At 40.7% G+C, this 22,429-nt stretch overlaps 1 protein-coding gene across 5 annotated transcripts in view; it reads left to right on the forward strand.

Moving 5' to 3' along the window:
• Positions 1-4,062: 4,062 nt before the first annotated feature.
• tjp2a (tight junction protein 2a (zona occludens 2)) overlaps positions 4,063-22,429 on the forward strand; it is a 41,409-nt gene continuing 23,042 nt past the window's right edge. The window contains exons 1-2 of one of the 5 annotated variants that reach the window (XM_031745721.2): positions 4,063-4,268; positions 13,959-14,088. In XM_031745721.2, the coding sequence (XP_031601581.1) occupies positions 14,083-14,088 (6 nt within the window). In that variant the 5' untranslated portion in view covers positions 4,063-4,268; positions 13,959-14,082. Of the gene's footprint in view, positions 4,269-13,958; positions 14,089-16,944; positions 17,085-19,611; positions 19,923-20,059; positions 20,150-22,094; positions 22,296-22,429 lie in introns of those variants that run through there. The other 4 variants (XM_031745723.2, XM_031745724.2, XM_031745720.2 and 1 more) reach the window with 4 other exon arrangements.

The raw sequence follows: 22,429 nt of genomic DNA on the forward strand, positions 1-22,429 counted from the left end.
TATGTTGCTTTAATATAAAATAGAGGGCAGTATCCATGGCTTCTGTTGATTAACCCGTATTTCTATGTGTTGCTTACTGGTGAGGTTATTTCCCCTCTTCACTGAGTCAAGTTTCAGTCTTTTGACAATGTCTGACTGCTGATTGTCAACAGCTTGTTCATTGTTTTTCTGTTTACAAAGAGACTCTATTCAGGGCAGAGGGTCCTAACAGAGCAGGTTAAACCGGTCACACCAGTTTTATATCACCACACATTCACCGCTCGAGTAGTAACAATAGGAGTGTGTACAGGTGGCAGCAACAGCCTGAATCACTAACAGATTTTACATCAGTGCTCACTGTGGCTACATACTCAGAGGAAGACGGTGAAAGATATGGTGGAAAAGTGATCCTTGAGTTACATTCTTTAGTGTTTGATCACCAAATATGAAACCTCATTTAAAATGTGACAAATGTACACAGACATAAGTGTGTTTGGCTGCTGGCTAACACATGATTTTAGGCATGTAGACATGATCAAGATGACGTGCTAAAGTTCAATGTGAGCATCAGAATGGGGAAGAGATTCATGTTACTTTAAACATCACATGCTAGTTAATGCCAGGCAGGCTCGTCTGAGTATTTCAGAAAATGCGGATCTACTGGGATTTCCCACCACAACCATCTCTGGGGCTTATAGAGAGTTATCAGAAAAAGAGAAAATACCCAGTGAGCAGCAGTTAAATGTCAAATCCATCCCTTAGCTGGTTTCTTGAACATGACGAGTCATGCTATCATGTCAATATGGACGAAGATCTCTCAGGAATGCTTCCAGCACCTTATTGAATGAATGACAAGTGTCATTGTGGTGTTTTAAAATGCTGTTTGACCAGACTTAAATGCACTGGCTTCTGGGTCTAATAAAGCGTAAACAAATTAAGGTATAGGCATTTGAGTATGTTAAACTGTACTAGGGAAATGTGACAGATATAGTACTGTCTCACTGTCTTTAACAGCTGCTGACAGAGAAACCATTCATAACCTCTTACTTCCCTCAGTTTTCTTTCACTCCTCCTAACATTTCCCTCTGTGTGTTACATGGACTGGTTCTCATATAGCACTTTTCTACTCTGAGTACCCATTTACACACATTCACACAAGCACTGTTTTCTACGCTGTTTCTAACTGCTTTCTATCTAACATTCACACGTATGCTAACATGGGGTTAGTATCTTGCAAATAAGGATATTTGGCATGCAGACTGGAGCAGACTGGGATCAAAACACCAACCAATCCACCCCTATCCAGACAGTCCGAGACATGAGAAATTTTGACTGTCCCTACAAGACACATTTCTAAAATTTGCCTTTTACTCAATGCATTTGAAGGGAATGCATTTTATTATAGTCAGAAGGATAAGGTTGATCATATTCACCAGGAGAAATTACCAAAAAGTTACAAGCTTTGCAGATTTTGGTGCCTATGATAGAAACTACCACAAAGAAAATGAAGCAAAAATGAATACATACTGTGTTTCAATATGGTGTCAAGTAGCACAGTATATGTGTCATAATTGATTACAAATTGCCAGATATGGCTCAAAAAAGGGATGCATCCCTACTGAAAGTCAAAACCTGTTACCAGACAGAACAGCAGCTGAAATAACAGTGAAATAAAAGAATATAGGAGAATAAGACTTTCACATGTGGCCACAAGAACAAACTTATGCTTCCTTTTATCCTTATTATATTTACTTAGTGAAAGAGCAGGAAATGTGATATATTAGTCCTGTAACATGCTCAGTTACTCTTATTTTTAAAATAGATACAAAAATGTAACACTATCACCTGCCATTGTCCCACACAGACACACTGATGCGCTGCTTATTAGCGGTCAGCTAGATTAAACAAATTAGCATGCTAAACCATTATAAACCATTCATTATAACAATCCAACTTATTAGAAATTTCAAAAAATGCAAACAAAAACAGACTCATTCCAAGCTTGTAACAGCCCCCTTCCCATGTTTGTGGTCTCAGTTAGTCGCTTTCCCTCGGTACAACACCCCTGCATGTACTCACCCTCATTCCATAACCAGACAATCAAATGGGGGCTTTTCCTTTTTTTTAAGTAGGGTGACACAGGACGGACCAACAACAAAGCGATTATAGTATTTGATAAGACAAAAAGGGCTAAGGGCCCTCTCTTAGAGATAGGGTGAGTAGTTCAGTCATTCAGGAGGAGTGCAGAGTAGAGCCGCCGCTCTTCCACACAAGGAGCCAGCTAAGGCTGTCACCGACTGGGTAAGGTGTCCCGGGCGGGTATGTCCAACTGGGAGGAGGACCCGGGGTAAACCGTGGATGTGCTGGGGAGATTACATCCATCGGTTGGCCTGGAAATGCCAAAATACTTCCCTGGATAAGCTGGAGGAGGTGGCGAGAGGGCGGTATGGGCTTCCCTGCTTCGGCTGCTGCCTCCGTGACCTTATTTCAGATAAGTGGAAGAAAATGGCTCCATGTTTTCTTCTTTTAGTTTTTTTTAATCTACCTTCCTACTTTCCACCACTGGTGTTACACATGCTTTCATGATGTAATGTATGTAAAATGAGTGGCACTATGGGACTATTGAGTGGATACCAGGGAGGCCAATCACATTTCACAGGGAGCCAGTGCCACCCCATCCTCCCTATGTGGCTACACCCCTGCTGTCAATACATGAACTCAGGATGATCAGGATGATACAGGGTAAAAGAAAAAAAAAGTGACATTTGATTAACATTGACAAGCCTTATTTATTAGTATAATTATTTTTAATTTCATTTATTTATTGATTACATCATAAGAGAAAATATGAAACTATGGAAATCTATACATGTTTTCAAGCTTTTAGGAATCTTGCTCCAGGCCTTAATAGACATAAATGAAAAAAGAGATTCACTCAAAAGAACTCCACAGTCAATCTGAGCAGCTGCCCTTGAAGCTCTACTTATCAGCTCTGAGCAAAGTTGTCCATATGTTTTCTGCAGTGCAGATTTAGCACTGAGAATTAAAACGAGACAAACATCTGAGTGCAAGATTAGATTCACATAACTGCATATTTTGTGTTTACTAAAGTTATCTCTGAGCATCAGAAAGAGGAAAAATGACATTTTAAATGGCTTTGAACGTGGCATGGTTCTTGGTGCCAGATGGGCTGGTCTGAGTATTTTAGGAACTGCTGATCTGCTGGGATTTTCCCCACACAACCATCTCTAGGTCTTACTGAGAATGGTCCAAAAAAGAGACAATGAGCAGCAGCTCTCTGGGCAAAACCTCACTGTTGATGTCAGCTAAGAACAGGGGACTGAAGCTACCGTTTGCACAGGCTCACTGAAATTGTACAACAGAAAACTGGAAACGTTTTTGGCTCGATTTCTGCTGCGACACTTAAAAGGGTAGGCTAAGAATTTGGTGTGAACAACATGAAACCATGGATTCATCCCACCTTGTACCAGGGGTTCAGGATGCTGGCGGTGTAATGATGTGGGGGATATTTTCTTGACATACTTTGGACCCCTTAGTACCAAATGAACATCGTATTAACATCACATCACCTACACGATTATTTTTGCTGATCCCTTTATGATCACACCCCCTGATGGCTAGCAGCAGGATAACACGTCATTTCACAAAGGTCAAATCATCTCAAACTGTTTTGTTGAACCGCTGGTGTCTGTGAGTTCCCTGTACTCAACTGGCTTCTACTGTCACCAGATCTTGTTGTAATAGAGCACCTTTAGGATGTGGTGGAAGGGGAGATTTGCATCACGGATGTGCAACCAAATGTGCAGCAACTTTGTGATGTTATCATGTCAAAATAGACCAGAATCTCTGAGGAATGTTTCCAGCAACTTGTGGAATATATGCCATAAAGAATTAAAGCCACGCTGGACTCTTGCTATTACTAGGTCCAGCCCAGTAGTAGCAACAAAGTGCCTGATAAAGTAGCTGGTGAGTATGGCGTTTCGGTATTAAAGTCCCTTTATATGACACAGGAAGAGTGACTCAGAAGAATGGCACCGCCCTAAAAGGTCATGAGTGAAACTGCAGTGGAGCTGCACACAGCACACCTGCCGTTTCTAAGCTACGCCCACATACCTGAGAGAACCAGGAAGAAGGATTTTTCGAGGCTCGCCAAAACTTTGTTCCGTCAAAATCCTCTCCTTCCTCACCCTTCCTTTGTCCAGTTCAGCTTTTGGGATTACTCTGCTGTCTGCGGTCACATAAAGACAGGACACACGAAGTTTCACCTGGTAAGTAGGCCCGGCATTGTCCGCAGTGAGTATCGATTTGCTTTCGCCGTGTTTGTGGCGCGCACTGCCATTTTACCACATCTTTAATGGTGCCTGTGTAAATTGAAGGTGTTGCCCTGACGGCTTAAGCAACAGATAACATTTTTATCTTGGTGCTTGAAGGCAGCAGCGTGTCATATTTTAATTTATTTGAGAGTTTCTTGTTGTCAAAACGTCAGGTATGACCTACACTGTATTCGGGCCTGCGTGTAGCTGTCTCCTCTGCGTGTGTATTCATGCGCTTACTACTAGTTTCAGCGCACTAGAGGCACACCTCAAGCGCCTTTAGGCAACTGTTGTAGTGATTTGGCGCAATATAAATAAACTTGAATGAAGTGAAATTGAACAGGGGCTCACACCGTGAGTGTTTCCTCGTGTTTTATTATTATTATTATTATTATTATTATTATTATTAGTATTAGTATTATTATTACTAGTTTATATCTTAGCAATTTACAAACATTCAAAAATATCATTTCATTGCATAGATATAAACCAGCATAATCACAAATGACGTGCTTATAACAAAAAAGCAAGAGAAAGAAACCTCTCGGATAAGTTTTTATTTACTGACATGCATTTCTGATAACTGTTGAGGTTCAAAGACTGAAGGGTGGAAGCTATAAACTATTTTAAACATGGGGGTGAATCATAGACTGTAGATAAAAGATGGATACAGCCAGAGTCGCATCACCCAGTGCCATTAGACTAGGATATAGAAGTTTGCAGTGTTACTGTTTTTAGCCACTGCCATGAGGAACCAGCAATGACCACATTTGGATGAGTTTGGAGCACTAGCTTGGTTAGCAGCCCGTCTCTATAAACTGTGCAAGTAAAACACGGAGATGTACACATGCTACTCCATAGGACTTAATTTGTTATAAGTTATAGTAAGCCATGATTTTTTTGTGGTAATTCCTTCAGAAATCCTCCAAAATGTACCACCAGTGCTGAGGCTTATAATGCATCTCTTGCCTAAAACTGCCTGTTTGGGACACCTGTAAATCACAGGAGCCACACCATATACTTTAAAACTAAAATAATAATAATATTAATAATAATCACCACACAGCTGGTATGAAAGTGCTAGCTATTCATAGAAAAACTATTCTAGAAAAACAGCTGTTTTCGGCACTTCCACATTGGTTTCATTTTGTAGTTCTGGAGGCTGCTTCTTAGCTTAAACCAGGTGTCGAACTCCAGCCTCGAGTGCCGGTGTCCTGGAGGTTTTAGATGTGTCCTTGATCCAACACAGCTGATTCAAATTGTTAAATGACCTCAACATGTCTTCAGTTCTCCAGAGGCCTGGTAATGAACTAATCATCTGATTCAGGTGTGTTGACCCAGGGTGATATCTAAAACCTGCAAGGACACCGGCACTCGAGGCCTGGAGTTGCCCACCCCTGGCTTAAACTAACAGTTTAAGCTCTTTGGATAAATATCTTTCAGAATAAAACGTAAAGATCGGGAATAGTGAAAAAATTTTTTTTTAAAACATTAAAAAAGTAAAAAACATTAAAATTGCACCGTGTGTAAATATATCTATACAGCATATGTACCCTTAAAACAAATGGCAGAGTTGCACTTTTATCATCTCGAAATCTTTGCATTTACGTGTTTGTGGGTCTTATATTGTGTAATGTTTTCAGACATAGTTCTTTTATTTTGTTTACAATTCAGTATCTAAAAGGAAGTAGCCATTAAATGAGAGTGAATACAAATTTTCCATGTGGTGGTGTTTACCTGTACAAATACTTCCTGATATGTGTGTTTGTGCAATTTTTGGCAGCAAGAAAACACAGATGTTTTTTTGGTTTTTTTAATTTGTTAGAAACCTGTTTAAAACTAGAAATATATTATTATTATTTATCAGGTAAATAACAAACTAAATTTGCATTTTTATGCCCAAATTTAAGACAGTACACTGGACTTCTCTGAAAAGTCAGGAATTAATAAAGTATAAAATTCAGCCACTAAAATTACTTGTTCAGGATTGCAAGTAAATAACTGTAATTTGGTATCTTAATCAAAAAACGATCCTGTGTTTTATTATTTTTCAGCTTTTTTTGTAAAATGGTAAATCTGAAAATGTGCAAATTACAACAATATTTGTATTTTTCTGTTAAAAATATAGTTTCAAGAGAGAGTGTGCACTTATCGGTGGATTAACCATTACAGAAACATAAAAAATATTTTTGGTAATTACCAATACTGTTAATTTAGGACAGCTGTGGCATAAACCTTACTTTGGGTGGTATTCTGTGTAATATCTGTAGATGTGTGGTTTACGGTACTGTGCTTACACACATTTCAACATGTCTGTTGTTCAGGCTAAAAACCTGAAAGACTTGGATTAATGGAATTTCACAACTGGTACATCCCCAAAAGAGTTTAAGTAATCTGCATGGGAGGTCAACAGTGTCATTGAGTTTCTTGGATCAAAGTGTCTTCTTTCCATCTCGTGTTGCTTTTTTGACTCTTTAATTCACCCCTCCATGTCACTACATGCTTGCAGCTGATCCAGATTATACCTGTGGAGGGGATGTGCACACTGATTTTTTTTTCTCCCCCTTTCCCTTTCTGTCTGCACACTCTCATCCCAGATTTGTGAGTGGCATGTGTCCCTCCATCTGGCGCTCACATGCATTGCATACGGACATTGCATAATGGCCCGGGCCTTAGTAATGCAGCACCCCAGCACTACTCGAGCATGTGGGGAAGTGACAAGGGGCAGAGAAACAAACTGCTTATGTAAAAGCATTAAGAAGACCGAGCAGCTCCAGCCGCATTTGTTCAGCCTGTGGGAAGATGAGGGGAAAAAAACAGAACTCATTCTCATTAAAAAGTAAAAAAACATGCAGTGACAAAGGAATTGGCTGGAAGCATGACTTACTTTATAAAAAGTGGGAGAGTAAATGGTGTGAGCTGCATGTGTGGTGCAGTGTGCATTCTCAGGTAAATTCAGATGCGTTATAGATTGATAATATTTGACAGATAAAGCACTTGGTCTGAATTTTACTGCTGAAAAAACACCTTTAGAGATAAATTTATTTATTCATTAACATATTACTTTTGTGGATATGGATACTGTTCTTATCCAAGGAATTATTTTAACTTGAACAAGATGCCACCCATCCATGTTCTGATCCTGGTCTGGGTTGTGTGGGCATCAGTCTAAGCATGATCAGACATTTCTTTTCCTACCACGACCCCCTTAGTCTGCCTTGAGGGTTACTGAGGAATTCCAAAGCCAGCTGAGAGATAATCTCTCCAGCCCGCCCTAGGTCTGCCTTCAGGGCTCCTCCAAATTAGACGCGCTTGAAATATCTTTCCCAGAATGCATTCAGAGGCATCCTGGTGAGATGTCTGAACCATCTCAGCTGGCTTCTTTCCATGTGGAGGAGGAACAGCACTCCTCTGAGCCCCTCCACCCTTGTGAGGAAAATACTTTGTCTTCTGGTTATAGTCCCCTGCTTCAGGTCATAGGTGAGAACAGGAAGGTATGTGAACCAGGAAATAGACAGCTTCACTTCATCATGGTCAGACTGAATCCATCAGATTAGAGTTATCTACACTTTATCCACACTTACAAATGACAAACCCTAACTGACAAAATTCTCAAATGTTTCAATTAAAAGCTTGCAGGCTGTATATAAACACTTAGTGGCTTCTGGACTTCATATTTTAAAGTGTCAGTATTGGTGTTTTGGCTGCTACCATTTTGTTTTGTTTGGAGCCAGAAGGGCCGAGAGTGTGTGGGTGTCACGTTAAGCGATCAACCAAGGCTAGCAGGCTTGGTTATTAGCCATAAATTAAATGGTTGTCACTCACAGAAATGCATATCTGCTCATTTTTGCAACTTCATTATGCTCCAAAAGGCACCAACAGCACAAACACGGTGTAGACGCTCTGTTTGGTGGAGACTTGGCAGACAGCAGTTGGCTATGCATCTTTGCACATCTGCCAAAACATCCCAATAGCATCACTTTAAACATGATCCCTATCCAGGCAGGTGAGTTATTTAAAAAAAAAAACCACACACACACACACCAAAAAAACTGTCTTACCTGGCTGTAAAGTTGGACATTTTAACATGCAAGTCTATAGGGGGTTGACTTGCTTTAAACAGCCGCTAGAGGAACTGGACTTTTTGGCACTTCCACCTTTTATCAAGTTACAGTTAGCGCGGAGCTCCTCAAATCATCCATCATTTGTTTATTTAAACTGTAAAAGTTTGATTTCACAGGCTTTATCTCACAAAACGTTACCTGCAGTATTTTCAGCACCATTATGCTGGTAGGTATCTGGCCAAGAAATAGTTTCCTACATAACTCGCTTTACCAGTCATCCTTGTCCATGTGCCAGGTGTGCACAGGTGTGATTGCTTGTTTTGTTTTGTTTTTTCACGTTTGCACATGTGTTAGTCATAAGTACACATGCACATTCTTCAGTGTAGATTGGATGAGTGTTCCCTGTGAGATTACTGTAAAGTGTTGGATTATGATAAAAACGACTGTCACTCTGCTGTGTGAATTTTGCCCTCGGTCCAGCCAATGCTCTTAATCTGAGGCTCATCTGACAAAAACAGACACACAGGGTGAACTCAAAAGAAACCCCTCTCCTCATTTTTTTCCCCCCTCCTCTCCCTGCATGTTGCCGTTATCCAGTGTTTTTAAAAATAGTCTTGCTATTTCTGTGTCTCCCCTGCTGCGCTCCTGGCATTTTTTGCTCCCCCCTCTTGGAGTGCTGAGGGATTTTTCCTGCTCAGTGAAATCTGCAGCAGCTCTCATGGCACGACCATCCAGAGCCGTAATCCAGACATCCAAGCAGCTTGAATATAAATTCTGTCCAGAGTTTGCATTGGCTGGCAGCTCATCAAGAGGCCACAAAGACTTATTTATTTATTTCAAACCTCTCAGGACATGGCAGCCTGCTGTCATCTGGTGACTCGGGGATGGCAAGATACATTTAATCTGCGTGCTGCTGTCGCGTGTGCGCCGAGGGTTTATATCAAAGTGGGAGGGAGGGGAGGGATGCATGCAGGGAGGAGTTGGGGATGGATTATTGAAGTTTACTAATGGGACTGAATGGTTGCAAAACCAATGTTAAACAATTATTCATCCACAAATTCAGAATACTGAGGATGCTATCACATTTTTGAGAAGTGAGTTGCAGACTGCAAGTCGAGGCATCATCTGACTCTTGGGTCCTGTCTTGCACCTTTCGCCTTGTGAAATTCTGTCACTTTGGTTTGTGGAAACTTGTTGTGCAGCCAGCCAATCACAAAAGAAAAATTCAACTGGGTCAGATGAAGGTGTGAATTTGAGTTTGGAAGACACACACACACACAAAGAAGCCAGATACATTTGGCTTCTCCAGTGAAACATGGGTGTGAAAACGTGCTGTGGCATCACATCTGTTCTTGTGCAAATCTTGAACTGCAGACTGACTGCAGCTTAAAGTTGTCTGGTCATTGCTTTGTCATTAATAATCTTCTTCCATTAGAGGTTAGCTCTGGTGTTGAGGGGGTGTGTCAACATGTGATTTTTTTTTCCTTCTTTCTTTCTTTCTTTCTTTTTTTTGAAGTAGATGGCTCTGTCCGGGTGTAAATGGTGAGAAAACTAAGCCTGGATGGGGGGATTATAGAAGAAGGGGGCGGGGAGCATGCATGATCTGTCAGGGCTTAGTACCACAATTATCCCAGCGGCTGCAGCAGCAGTCGCAGCAGCAGCGGTAGCGGCGGCGGTGGTGGCAGAAGCTGCATTTTCATTAGTGTAATGTCCAGAGAAGCTCGAGAATTATGTAAGAGTGACGTGTTGTTATCCCCTCTCGGCCAGCCCACCTCCTGGCAGGAACGTGGCCGTTTGTTTTCCTTTCATCCTCGTTCGCTCGGAAAAGCCAAAAGGACATCTGTGGGAGTCAGCGGTTGAGGACAGGACCCTTAGTGGCCACGCCACGGGAACCGCGGAGCACTGGACGCTCCATCTCCTGGAGAAACTGATGCACTGAGGCGCAAGACCTGACAAGTTTGATGATGCCAATGGAGATGAGTAGACACTCATTGCTTCAGGTTGGGTTCAGGGATTGTAGCAGCAGTTAGTGATGAGGTCTATGGGATGTTCATAAAGGAGAGTTAGAAGATGAAGTTTAAGAAGTTCATCACGATCATGCAAGCAGCAATGGGGATCGTACCCTTAAACAAACGGGAGCTGCTGCCACCAGGCAGGAAACTGTGGAGACCCCCAGGGTGAGTTTGATTACCGTAAACAGAGACCTGGTGCGTGTATTGGATGTTTCCTTCTAGAAGATGGATTTTTATATCCTGACTTTGCAGTTCAGTGGGGGAAGCAACAGATTTTTGAAGAAAAAACAGTTTGGTGGTCATGCAGATAATTTTATTGTTAGCAGTTTCCCAAGCAAGAAGGAGGTGAAAGATATTTTATTTCTTTCACACAGAACAGAAACTGTGTTTGAGTTACTCACCATAATCCTTAAAGGCAGAAATCTGTGAGGCAAATATATCAGAATTGTGACCATCAGGGCCACTAGCTGCCACGAGGAAGGGGGAAGAATCGGACAGGTGGATTGTTTTTACAATGTATGACAAATTCTTTTCACTACAGAGAGACACAGTGATGCAAATGTAAAGCGGAAATTAATTTTCTGTTAAAGCAAGACGCGTTCTTAAACTGTTCACAGATATCGAGTATCGAATGTTTAGTGTGTTGTGTCCTGCATTTGGCAGGAAATGTTTTCTTTTTAAAGCTTCATTTAAAATCATTATTATGTAGTCTTTTTTTTTTTTTTTAAATTCAATAATTCCTTATGTACCAATTAAAAAATTGCTTCAGTTGTATTTGCTTTATGGCATGTATTTGTAGAGCACTTTACTAGTCCCTAAGGACCCCAAAGCGCTTTACACAACCAGTCATCCACCCATTCACACACTGGTGATGGCAAGCTACATTGTAGCCACAGCCACCCTGGGGCGCACTGACAAAGGCGGACACTGGCGCCACCGGGCCCTCTGACCACCACCAGTAGGCAACGGGTGAAGTATCTTGCCCAAGGACACAACAACCGAGACTGTCGAAGCCGGCACTCGAACCGGCAACCTTCCGATTACAAGGCGAACTCCCAACTCTTGAGCCACGATCGCCTAATATACTGTTAATCCAAGTTAAACATACACACCTCGACTCGAGCACGACTCATAACAGAGGGGGTCAGGAGTGACAATTACACATTATCGCCCAACCCTAATGTGGAACCCCGACCAGGCTACAACTTTTGTTGCTGCATTTTCAGCCTCATGCCTTTTACACTTCAAAGAAGTCATTATCGTTTGTATCATGACAGCCAAATCGTCAGGCCCTAAACAATGTTACTTCTGTGAGCTACGTCACCTTCAAGTATCAGTTTTGTAGCTGCAACTGAGGGAGGTATACTTGAAATATTCTTGATCCCAAGGTTACTGAGCCATTCATGTTTCAGCCATAATTACCTCCACCCAGGAGATTATGTGATTGGTTCAGTTTATCTCTCTGTTTGTCTGTCTGTTAGCAGGATTACTAAAATATTATGGACAGATTTGCCATTTCAACATTGTTTTTTCAGAAGTGGGGCTTGGCCCAACTTACACATAATGAACTTTTGGGAAGGATCCAGATCTGATTGAAAAAATGGGAGACACTGATGATTTCAGGAAGAGGTCAAACCAATCTCAAATAAATCCAGTTCTAGATACGCTTCTGCATCTAGCAAGTCAATTCATGCATGGTGTAGAAAAAATTTAAAACCTTGATATTGCTCTGTAAGTTCAGATGCACTGACAAAAAAATCATAACAATACTTTCAGTTTGTCTGTCACAAGTGCGGCTGAAGTTTGCTTTGTTTCCTTTGTGTTTCCTTTGTCTGCTACGCAATAAAAGCCATGTCAGGTTTTACTGGTTGAAATCTTTAATATTAATATGCAGCAATTACTTGGAAGCAAGCTGGCAAGCAGTAATCATTTACAGGAATGAGTCACAAAGTCCCACACAGAAGACAAACTAAAAGGAAAAACTAAAAAGAGAAGTGGGCGGGCGATCAACAGAATAAATGCTTCCTTTTTTATCAGTTTTTGGAGCACGTGGAAGCAACATGAAAATGTATTATAAATTTGGATAATTACAGAATGTGATATGTATATATGCAAACTGTTGATTTTGAGCTGTAATTTGAAAAGAAAAAACAAAACAAATTGAAGAGGTGCATTTTATTTTTTTCTAGCTTTTTTTCCCCCTAATGAAATTTGTAGGGTCTGTAGCGCGTGCTGTTGAGTTGTTTTGAATGAATATAGCAAATAGGATATGTTTTTGGAGCGTGGCTCATACTAGGGATTAAAATGGTTTGGCTTTCTGTTTTGCAATACCCTCTGAGTATCCTGCTTTTAGTAGTAGCATAATTATAAATGCCAGGATAAATATCCATCAGTTTGTAGGAAGTGAGGTACTAAAATATCTAAATGCCCTCTTAATGTAGCCGCTCATTGAGTAATGAAGTCTGCGCAGAGGGGATTTCGGTAGGAAGTCAGTGGAGACACCACCAGTGTTTTTATCCCCAGGCACGCTTCAGGTCTTCCTGGAAATACTGAGCCCCTCCTTATGAATTCACAAAGTGTTTGCTTGAAAGTGTAACGCTTCAGGTTCAGTCACGCAGAGGAAATCTGGTTTCTTCACTCTCTGCACAATGATGCGATATCTGACTTTATCCACTCAGATCATCTCAGTGGGTGAGTGGATGTTCACCACATGTTTGGACATGCTGCTTGTGATCAATGGCAGAGACGCTTAAAATGAGACTTGAGATGAGTTTGATAATAGTCTGTTAGCTGTGTCAGCCTGATCTTCTGGTGAGTCTGGTGCATGAAACAGTTAAACCAAGGAGAAACATGTGGCTAATTCTATTAAAGTATCCATCATATTATATACTCCATATTATATCATTTTGATTTGCTTTTGATTGCCCTTAAACATTTTTTTTAAGATAGTTCTTAATCTTGCCATATTAGGATCTGCATAAGGCCCCACCCACCTGCTGTTCAAACGAGGGGCAGCCAATTAAAAGAAGAATGGCTTAACAGGAGAAGGAGAATAAGGGAGAAGGTGGATTATGCCCAAATGTCAGATAAATATGGATTATTCTGAACTGAAAATTATGCAAAAATACTAGTCGAGCTAAAGAAGAGTCTGTTTTTCCTCAATAATTTGTTTTAAAGTGTAAAGTCTCCTATTTAATGTCGCCTGCAAACTGTGTAAAAGACTGTAACGGAACATGTCTAGGAAACGTGTAAAGCAATTACATAACTCGGGAAAGTTTGGAGAGCCTTATTAATTTTTATGCTGTATAAAAATAGGCGCCTCCGCCTGGTGCGAAGCATCTCTTGACACCTCACTTGGACAACATGATTTTCTGAGTCATGCCCATTTAAATATTTCAGACTATTCAACAAATCGCTGTGTTTTAAGGTCAAAGCATCTTTTAAAGAAATAAATCTATTCCTCTTGCTGCCCTTTGGACAAAGTGCTATACAGTGAAAGTTTTAAATGATCCCTTTTCATTAACACTGCTGGTAATGTTTGTAATATTGTGTTTCTCTTATGTGCTCAGGGATCAGCCTGGCTCTGACCAGACCAGCACTGACCTCCTCAAGTGCAGCAGAAAGTTCTGCTGGTCCAGAGAAGCCCAGTACTTGTATCTTCGCCGCCTGTCTTCACGCAGCTTCTCGGCTATTATGATGGTACGTCTTTTACATAAACGTCCACACTGTGTCTGATTTGGCCTCGAGTTATGAGATTTTTTTTTTTCCATTCTTCACTAACACTACCTTGTGGATTGTGCCTTGCACCTGGTACTTTTTTGGTATCTAATGCAGTAGGTTGAGAGTCTTGAGTGAGCTAAGCCAAGAAAAAAAGGCGAGGGCTGTCACTTGGCCATCGTGTCTGACAATCGTGGCACACAGCATTAAAACTAACATTTTTAAATGACCACGCTAGGACTGATTCAGATACTCGACTGTTTGAGCCTAAAATCTACCCAGTGTCGAATCTCTTACTGAACTGAGTTCACAGTTCTGAGCTTTATTTTGCTTTAGTTTCAGTTTAGTTTATTCGCAAATCAATCAAAATATACATTCCAACATGATAGTCTATATAAGATGGTTATTTGTGAAATGGGGCTTCCTAAAAGCTAACCTCAACTTATAAATAGGGCCCAAACATCAGATAATATACAGCAAATACATGTAGAATTACCAATGTACTGTAACTAACCTAGTCACTAAAGTATCCTAAGGTAACCTTAAAGATCCTAACATATAACTAACACTAATACACTAACCATCCATTAATACACTAACACACCAATACATCTGATAGTTGCACATAAAAATAAGAGTGTAAATCTCAGGTAGAAAGCCAACCAGAGTTTAAAATCTTTCCCTTCAAAGGTTGTTGTTGTTGTTTTTCTCGTATTATATGTGTGAGAAGGATAATATAATGGGATAAGCTCACAAAGTCTTTTGTTAAATGTAAATACTACTTTATAAATAACACAGGCACTGTGAAAGATGTTATATTCTTTTAAATTTAGAAGTTTGTAACCATGAAAAAGGGGATCAGAAGGAGCATCTAGCTTGGACCATGATATTTGAAGTCTGTTATTTGAATTTTGTGTGTGTGTTATTTGATATTTGAAGGATAAGTATTGCACCATATAACAGTAACTTAAGTGAGGCTCTAATAGCGATCGGTGTAAGGGAAGTAGTTTGCTAATACTGACATAGGTAATTTCTTCATTAACTCATCAATATGCCTCTAAAAATTTAGAAGTTCATCAACGTGAACCCCCCAGAATTTAGTAAATTTTACCCTTTCATTAACATTTTTCTGATTTCTGTTATAATAATTTAATATTAATAACTGCTGCAAGCCAAATTTGTCTTTGAAATTAAAATTTGATATACATGTCTTCCAAGGCTCCAGACATCCCTCCCATTCACAACTGAAATCACCACACTGTAGATTACTGGACTTTAAACATCTAGCAGTGAATCTAGTGACTTTTCAAATAGCCGTTGTGCCGTCAGTGAGGTCTCAGCCTCAGTTCTCTCTGCACCTACTCAGTGTTAGTGAGTGACAGGAAAGAGCAAACAACAGCGCTGATGACTAAGCCATTTGCATATGTGCAGTGTTGTTTGATGGTTTGTTTCCCAAGGGGAGTGTGTGTGTGTGTGTGTGTGTGTGTGGAAAAAGGAGCTTTCTCTCTTAGAGCTCATTTTGCATGTCAGCATAGAAGAAATCACAGTACAATCATTGTCTTTAATTTTATGGAGATTTTCACGATAATAAATCAGACACTAGTTATTTTCCAACCATGTTAAATTTCCTGCAGAAGCATCAAAGTAAAGCTGATACTGCTGTATTTGTGTTCATTTTCGTGGCGTTAAAACCTTTGGGGAAAACAAAGATTCAGTCATTTGTTTGCAGAGCTTTCTACAGTGACCACAGTCACTTGTAATTTTCCACCTCTTGTTTTCTTGTGAAGGCTGTGTGGTGCACTGTGTGAGAAGGAGGCGAACACAAGAGGCGGAAACTGAGTGAGGAGTTCATTTTGTAGGGAGGGGTTTAGATTGGAACTACTGCTGTTTCTCTGCTCTGAGAATAGCCAGCTGAGGTTTGAGTCCGCACTGATGCTTACTAACCTTGCTCTGTGAAGGTGCAGTGCTCGTGTTGGGCTGCACGCGTGTTTGTGTATGACTAGGAAAGATGTGACTGTAAATGTTGTTGAAAAGGACATTGTATGCATTATTCTTCTTCCTTTTTATTGTATTGTTGGTCGGGCAACATGGACGCAAGTTTGTGAGTGCAATAACTCGAGAAGGAGGTGATTTTCAAATTTCTCAGTGGCTTCAACCTTTACGATCAAGGTCAGAGGTCAAGCAGTGGATATGGTCTTTTACTTGATAGTGACATAAAATGAAGATGATGTTGGAGGTTGTTTTTTTCAGGATCAGAGGACCTATCCCCGAGTTTTTGCTGTATTTCTCTCTAACAGTTTGTTAGGAGATCCCTGAAAACAATGTGTTTACCTGGTATGTTTGTCTATGGTGCTAGGCCAAAGTCATGTAGATCCAGTGCAGAGCAATGGAAGGCAATCAAGCAACCCTTGCCTCGTGTCATACTATGAAGGCCACAGGGTTGGATTGTCATGTTTGTTGACGTAGAATGAGTTGGTGAGGTTGGCAACCTTTTCCTGAGTGTTTGTGAAGTTGCAGCCCGTTGCCTTTGGCTGTTCACCTCTGGACCTTAATTAAGAGACCCTCCAGGAGCCACAAGGGTGACTCATCACAGAGTGAGGAGGTATGAAATTGAGACCGTGTCTCTCAGGTGGCTTGTTAACGCCTTGACAGATCGCTGGAAGAGCTAGAGGTGATGGCATGTCAGAGGGAGGTCTTTGCAGCTCTGCTCAGGCTGCTGCCTCTGTGATCAGGACCTGGATAAGGAGCAGAAGTGAATTCGTGGATATCCTCTGTTGTTCCTGTGTTTGTGGTGTGATCACGTGGATGTTTCTTCAGTTCTGTGTGACATTGCTATCAGTGAGAGTCCAGCAAACTTTGAGGAGGTAGAGGGAGAACACCAGCTACCAAAAACAAGTCAAGCTGAGATGAGATGCATAAAAGAATGATTTTTACTTGAATTGGTTCAGTGAAAGGCAACTCTAAATGATGTAATTCAGGTAACTGCAATTTTTTTTTCTTAGTAATCTTTTAATTAAATTCATGGCATTTGTAGAAGTGATTTTGCTTGTTAACTGGAGCTCATCTAAGCTAAGAAAATGTGTCCTTGCATTTTAATGATATCCTTGTGTTGAGTGTAACACTTTCCTTTTATGTAGTTGAACTTTGTATTTGTCTTAAATGCATGACTTATAAATTAAGATCCTTAAGGATTAATACCCCATTTCAGGGCTCGTCTGTGCACACATGGAGCGCACTGAGTGTCCTTTTTCTAGGCTGTTTGTTTTTGTCAAGCGAGGTTTGGTGGGTTTTGTGCGTTAACGTCACTCGGGTGATTGTGTGAAACTCTGCTGTTGAAAATTTAATGATTTTTCAGTCTTACGAAACTCTTGCATAATCCCATCACTGATCTGAAAAATGCAGGCATGTCTTTTTTTTCCTCTATTTGTGCAAAAATGATTTGTAAGCTGTGACTGAGACTGCTTCTGCTCTGACACATTGACAATTTGAAGATAAAGTTCAGTGACTCAGTCTTTCCCAGGCTGCTTCCTCTCCCTTTCCTTATTTGAATATAACTACACTGTCGTGACCCCTCCTGAATCCAGAATGATGATTAACCAGGGAGACATGTCACGTCCCAGAAGCTTCATTGTTTTAATGACTTGCTCCCACAAATTATTCAGGGCAGTGAAGCTGTTTTGCATTTGGATGGCCTATTTTAAGATCCGTTTGGCATCTCTTAGTTGGAGTGGAATGTGTTGATTTATTTGGGTTGACCTTAATTTCTCTGAAATTGTATTGTAATTATTTAATTCACTGCCCTAAAAAAAGTGTGGATAAAGTGCTGTGTTCTTCAGAAGCAGAAATTTGTAAAAATGGTGGCTATTAAAGGGATACATTTCATGTCTTATTAAGGATTTTGGAAATTTTCAGAGTCAGCTGGTGTGCTCTTATCTGATTCTTCTCTGATAAAATACCAGATGAGGGCGGGTTCGTACACACAGTAAATTGTGCACACAGAGATGAAAGGGGGGGGAAAAAACAAGGGGTCATTGTGGGACAGCTGCATGTGGTCGTCTTGACCTTTTGTATAAGTTTCTCATAATAGGAGCTTTGAGTTTTTCACATGGTATTATATGAGTGACAAATTAAAGGAAAACCAACATTAGGAGTCATTTTAAGGTGTTGAGCCATCCAAGTGCCACCAAAATGGCTTCAGTGCACCTTGGATTTGATTCTCCTAGACTCTGTAACTTCACTGGTGAAGCAGAGCACTGTCATTTTGTGTTTTTGATCATGGCGATGTCTGGCATATTTACTTAAGAAAAGGTGGTTTGATTAGATTGAGATCTGGTGAGCGTGAAGGCCATTCCAAGATATGAGCCTCTTGATTGTCACCCAGGAAGACGCTGCTCTCATCAGTTAAAAATTTATTTGCCTGTTAGTAGATAAGTGGAATCAAACAATGCCAATTTCCACCGGTGGAAACGCAGCCAAAGCCAACTATTTCTTGCTGCGTGCACTAACAGGAAGGTCAGTAGTTCAGTCCTCAGGTCTTCCGGTCCACATGTTGAAGGATCCTTGGGCAAGCTACTGAAACCCAAGTAACTCCCAACACATCCGTCTGTATATGAGTGAGTGTGCTCTAGAGTACTACTGTATGAATTTGGGCATGTCAGCATGTATTATAAAGCCCTTTAAGTGGTCGATTTGACTAGATATGAACCTAAATATAAATGTCTGTTCAGTTGAACAGACTAGGCAAGACAAAATATGTCAAATGTCCTGTTAAAGAATAAAGTTTTTTTTTAAAGTTAAAAAAAAGATGTGTTTGAAAAGTTCTGGGAAACATTTTTGAAGTTGTAGAGGTTGAATGTAATGTAAAGTCAATCTATAATGTCACAAATAAATATTTAGATGTATAGATGTAGCTATTAAGTTAGGGGAAATTTGATATTAACAGACTTTATTACCTTACATTAGTGATTGCTAATCAGCAAAGGGCTGCATTCTACCTAAATGAACAAATTGTATACTTTTTCCTGTCAAACCTGTTAGTAGATTTTTAGGCGCTTAAAGTATATGTGTCTTTTGGGGGAGGGGTGTTGGATTTACTCACAAGAGTTATTATTATTTACACACCCTGAATAAACGTTGTTTTTTGCATTGAAAGCAGTTGGAATAAAATATTTCAGTTATCCTAAAATGGACGCGTTGGCCGTTTGGTTTATGTCTGTAATATTCCTCACTTAGTTTAATTAAGGCTGTTGTTATGCTGTCTGGCTGGAAGCCTCACAGCAGGCTGCCTAAAAATCAATGGGAATTTTGGACGCGTCCATCTCAACAATTTAAGGGTCATAAGCCACCTTTATTTCTCTATCTGCTGTGTTATCAGCGGTTTGTAATTACAAATATTATTGGAATATCAGTATTAGTTTCTGTAAAGTTAAGTTTATAAACTGTTGTTCGAGGTGGTCTTTATTTATCTGAATTAGTTTGGACCTAACCCCACCCCTCCCGGGGGGTCCAACTTGGTACAATCTGAACCAAGCTAGGAGCTGTCGGCGCTAATTTTTTACTCTGGATTCACGAAGTCTGTGTGTTTTGTGAGTGAAGTGGTTCACTTAAAGTGAAACGTTCAAGACTTTTACTTTTTCAAGCTTCGAATTTTTTTACAATTCTTCACAACTTGTGGCAGATGTGCCACCGGAAACGCCTAACTAGTCGTAGTTTGGTTTGAATCCTCGGTACCAGTCTCGGACAGTTCAAAGTGCGTGATGCCAGTAAACGGAGGGGGGCTGCTCTCTCTGAGCAGATACGCTACTCAGTATTTAACAGTAAGTCCTTTTGTACACCTACAGTCAGTCCTGATGAATACAAATGTAGTGTAATGTAGCATTATTAGATAACTTTAGCCCTGTGGATGTGCTGTGTGTGTTTGTCTCTCTCTCTCTCTCTGTGTATGTGTGTGAAGATCCTTGAGGAAAAGTCGGGAGTTTCCATGAATCCCTGCTGAAGCCTGTTGCACCTGCTGTTACTGCTACTGCTACCAGCTACACGAACGGTTTAGTTAGCTAACTTTTAACTTTAAACACATCTCTGTTGTCTTAAGATTAGTTTTGACTTCTGATCTAATCCGCAGTTTTTGTTTAGTCGACCGATTGGTACATTTTGCAGCGGATTTAAGGCTTTTGGTCTTATTTATCTTGTGGTTATTTGAAAATCCACTTTCTCGGGAAACGGCAGTGTTGTGGTCCCCCTGCATTACAAACCAAAGCCTTTAAACTCAATGTAATTGTTGTTTTTCTACACTAAATTAAATATACTTATGTAGGAGTTGTTATTCTGGCACACGAGGTAATACAGGTATACGGCCAGGAGGGGGCAGACTCGCACTGCCTTTTCTTATCAGCAGTACATAAACACAGGAAATGGCTGGGTCATTTTGTCATTTCCTGATAAATTTTCTTTGATTTCAAGGAAAGATGGGGAGTAATTGGGACAAGAGAAGCACGTTGCTCAAATGATGTGACTGTACTGTAAACAAAGGTGTAAAACCTAAATAAAACTTTAGTTGATGGGCAGAAAAGTCTTTAGCTTAACTGAACATTTTTTTGTAGCATGTTTAATGTCATTTTCCTACTTTATATAATTGTATTTATTTAGTTAGTTAGTTTTGGCCTGTAGGGAAGGCAAAGCAATGTAATTCAATGTTATAATATATTTAAAATGCATCACTTTGTGCCTTAATTTACATTTAACATTCAGATTAGTCAAAAAAAACAAACAAACAAATGAAGTTATAATGAAAATGAGAATATAGGTCTACCATCTATTAAACAGGTTCCAGGTTATTTTTCTTTGGACAAACGTGATGGATATAAGAATAGATGGATACTTAAATAATTCTGCAAGAGACGTTACTGTCTTACGGTATCAGTAAAAATGGTATGTGTTTCAGCTACACATTTATTTTGTATTTACTTTGTGATAAGTGATGAGCTGTATCTCTAAATAATTTGTTTTCCAAGTCACATCCTGTGTATATGACCCAGTATTTCATTCCCCCTCCTCATTAGTGGAAATGTGTTTGTGCTTTGTTATGTAATGGCTTGCACTCGGGACTGTGACTTATCCAACGGGCCTGCCTGCGCGGACCCATCATGTTCAAATCACATAGTACAAAAAGACACTCTGATTTAAATTGGTTTGGCTTTGCCTGAAGCACGCTCATATTTCTAAGTCATTCATATGTCTCCTCTCCTCACACATGGCAGTCTGTTGCCCTTTGTGGTGCAAATGGATGTCAAGTGATATCTCGATGCCCCCCCCACCCCTCAATATTAATGTTCCCCCTTTTTATTGAGGCTGGGCTCAGTATGTTTCCAATCCTTTGCTCTCCACACACACAAGCCTGGTTTGCGAAGAACGGTTTAAGATAAAGTTCCAGATGGGCATTACAAAGGTCATTGCCAGATCCAAAAGAACAAAACAAAACCTTTCCCCCCACTGTGCAGTCTCTCTGCTTCTGCCACTGGTCCTAAAGTATTCCTGTGCTGGCCAGAAGATCAAAAAAGTGGGTTATGATGGGTGTGCTGCCAGCTCGAGTCATGCCCCCATTTCGCTAAGCCTGAGCCTGAAATGGCAGCAGCACAGAGATGTTTCTCTTTCCACGATGTAAAATCCTAACCATTGTACTAACTCAGATTTGAACTCCTCGAACGTTCACTGTGAGTTTGTCTCTGTGAAGTGAGAATCGGCTGTGAAACTTTGGGAAGTGCCCGATATATGTCGATGTGCAAGCGTGTGGCGAAGCCGGAATACGTCGAGTGATCTGCTGTTGCGTTTGTGGGTGAACTCTCAGGTTGTTGGGATCGCCGCGCGCTTGCACAGGAGCTGGTGTGCCTGTGTGTTTACACTTTCTGCAGACGGTGGGATTTGTGCTGAATGTAGGCCAGCAGAATCCCTCTTACGTCAAAGGCAGGCGGGCGGGCGGGCGGGCAGATGCAGGGAGAGAGCTGCTGGTGGTTGTGCAGCTGTGGCCATGGAGGAGGCTGTGGCGCACATCAGTCTGCCAGAGCACCGCTGGCGGTGAGCAGGGAGAGACACAGAGAGGAAAGAGACTGAGAGCACCAATGATGAAGACGGTCCTCAGCCTGCACAGGAAATGGGCCCACGCGGTGAAGACCATACGCATACTACAGGGGCTTGTGAGTGCTATTCTGATTGCAGTTTAATTTGATCAGATGTCTGGCCAGCCAGCATGACCTGAGAGTTTCTTTAATGGGTTGGGTCATGTTTTATTTTGAAATGATGGTGTCAGAATTGCAGAAAAGTAGCACTA

The sequence above is a fragment of the Oreochromis aureus genome, linkage group 7 (assembly GCF_013358895.1).
Source record: "Oreochromis aureus strain Israel breed Guangdong linkage group 7, ZZ_aureus, whole genome shotgun sequence".
In the NCBI taxonomy this organism is placed as follows: domain Eukaryota; kingdom Metazoa; phylum Chordata; class Actinopteri; order Cichliformes; family Cichlidae; genus Oreochromis; species Oreochromis aureus.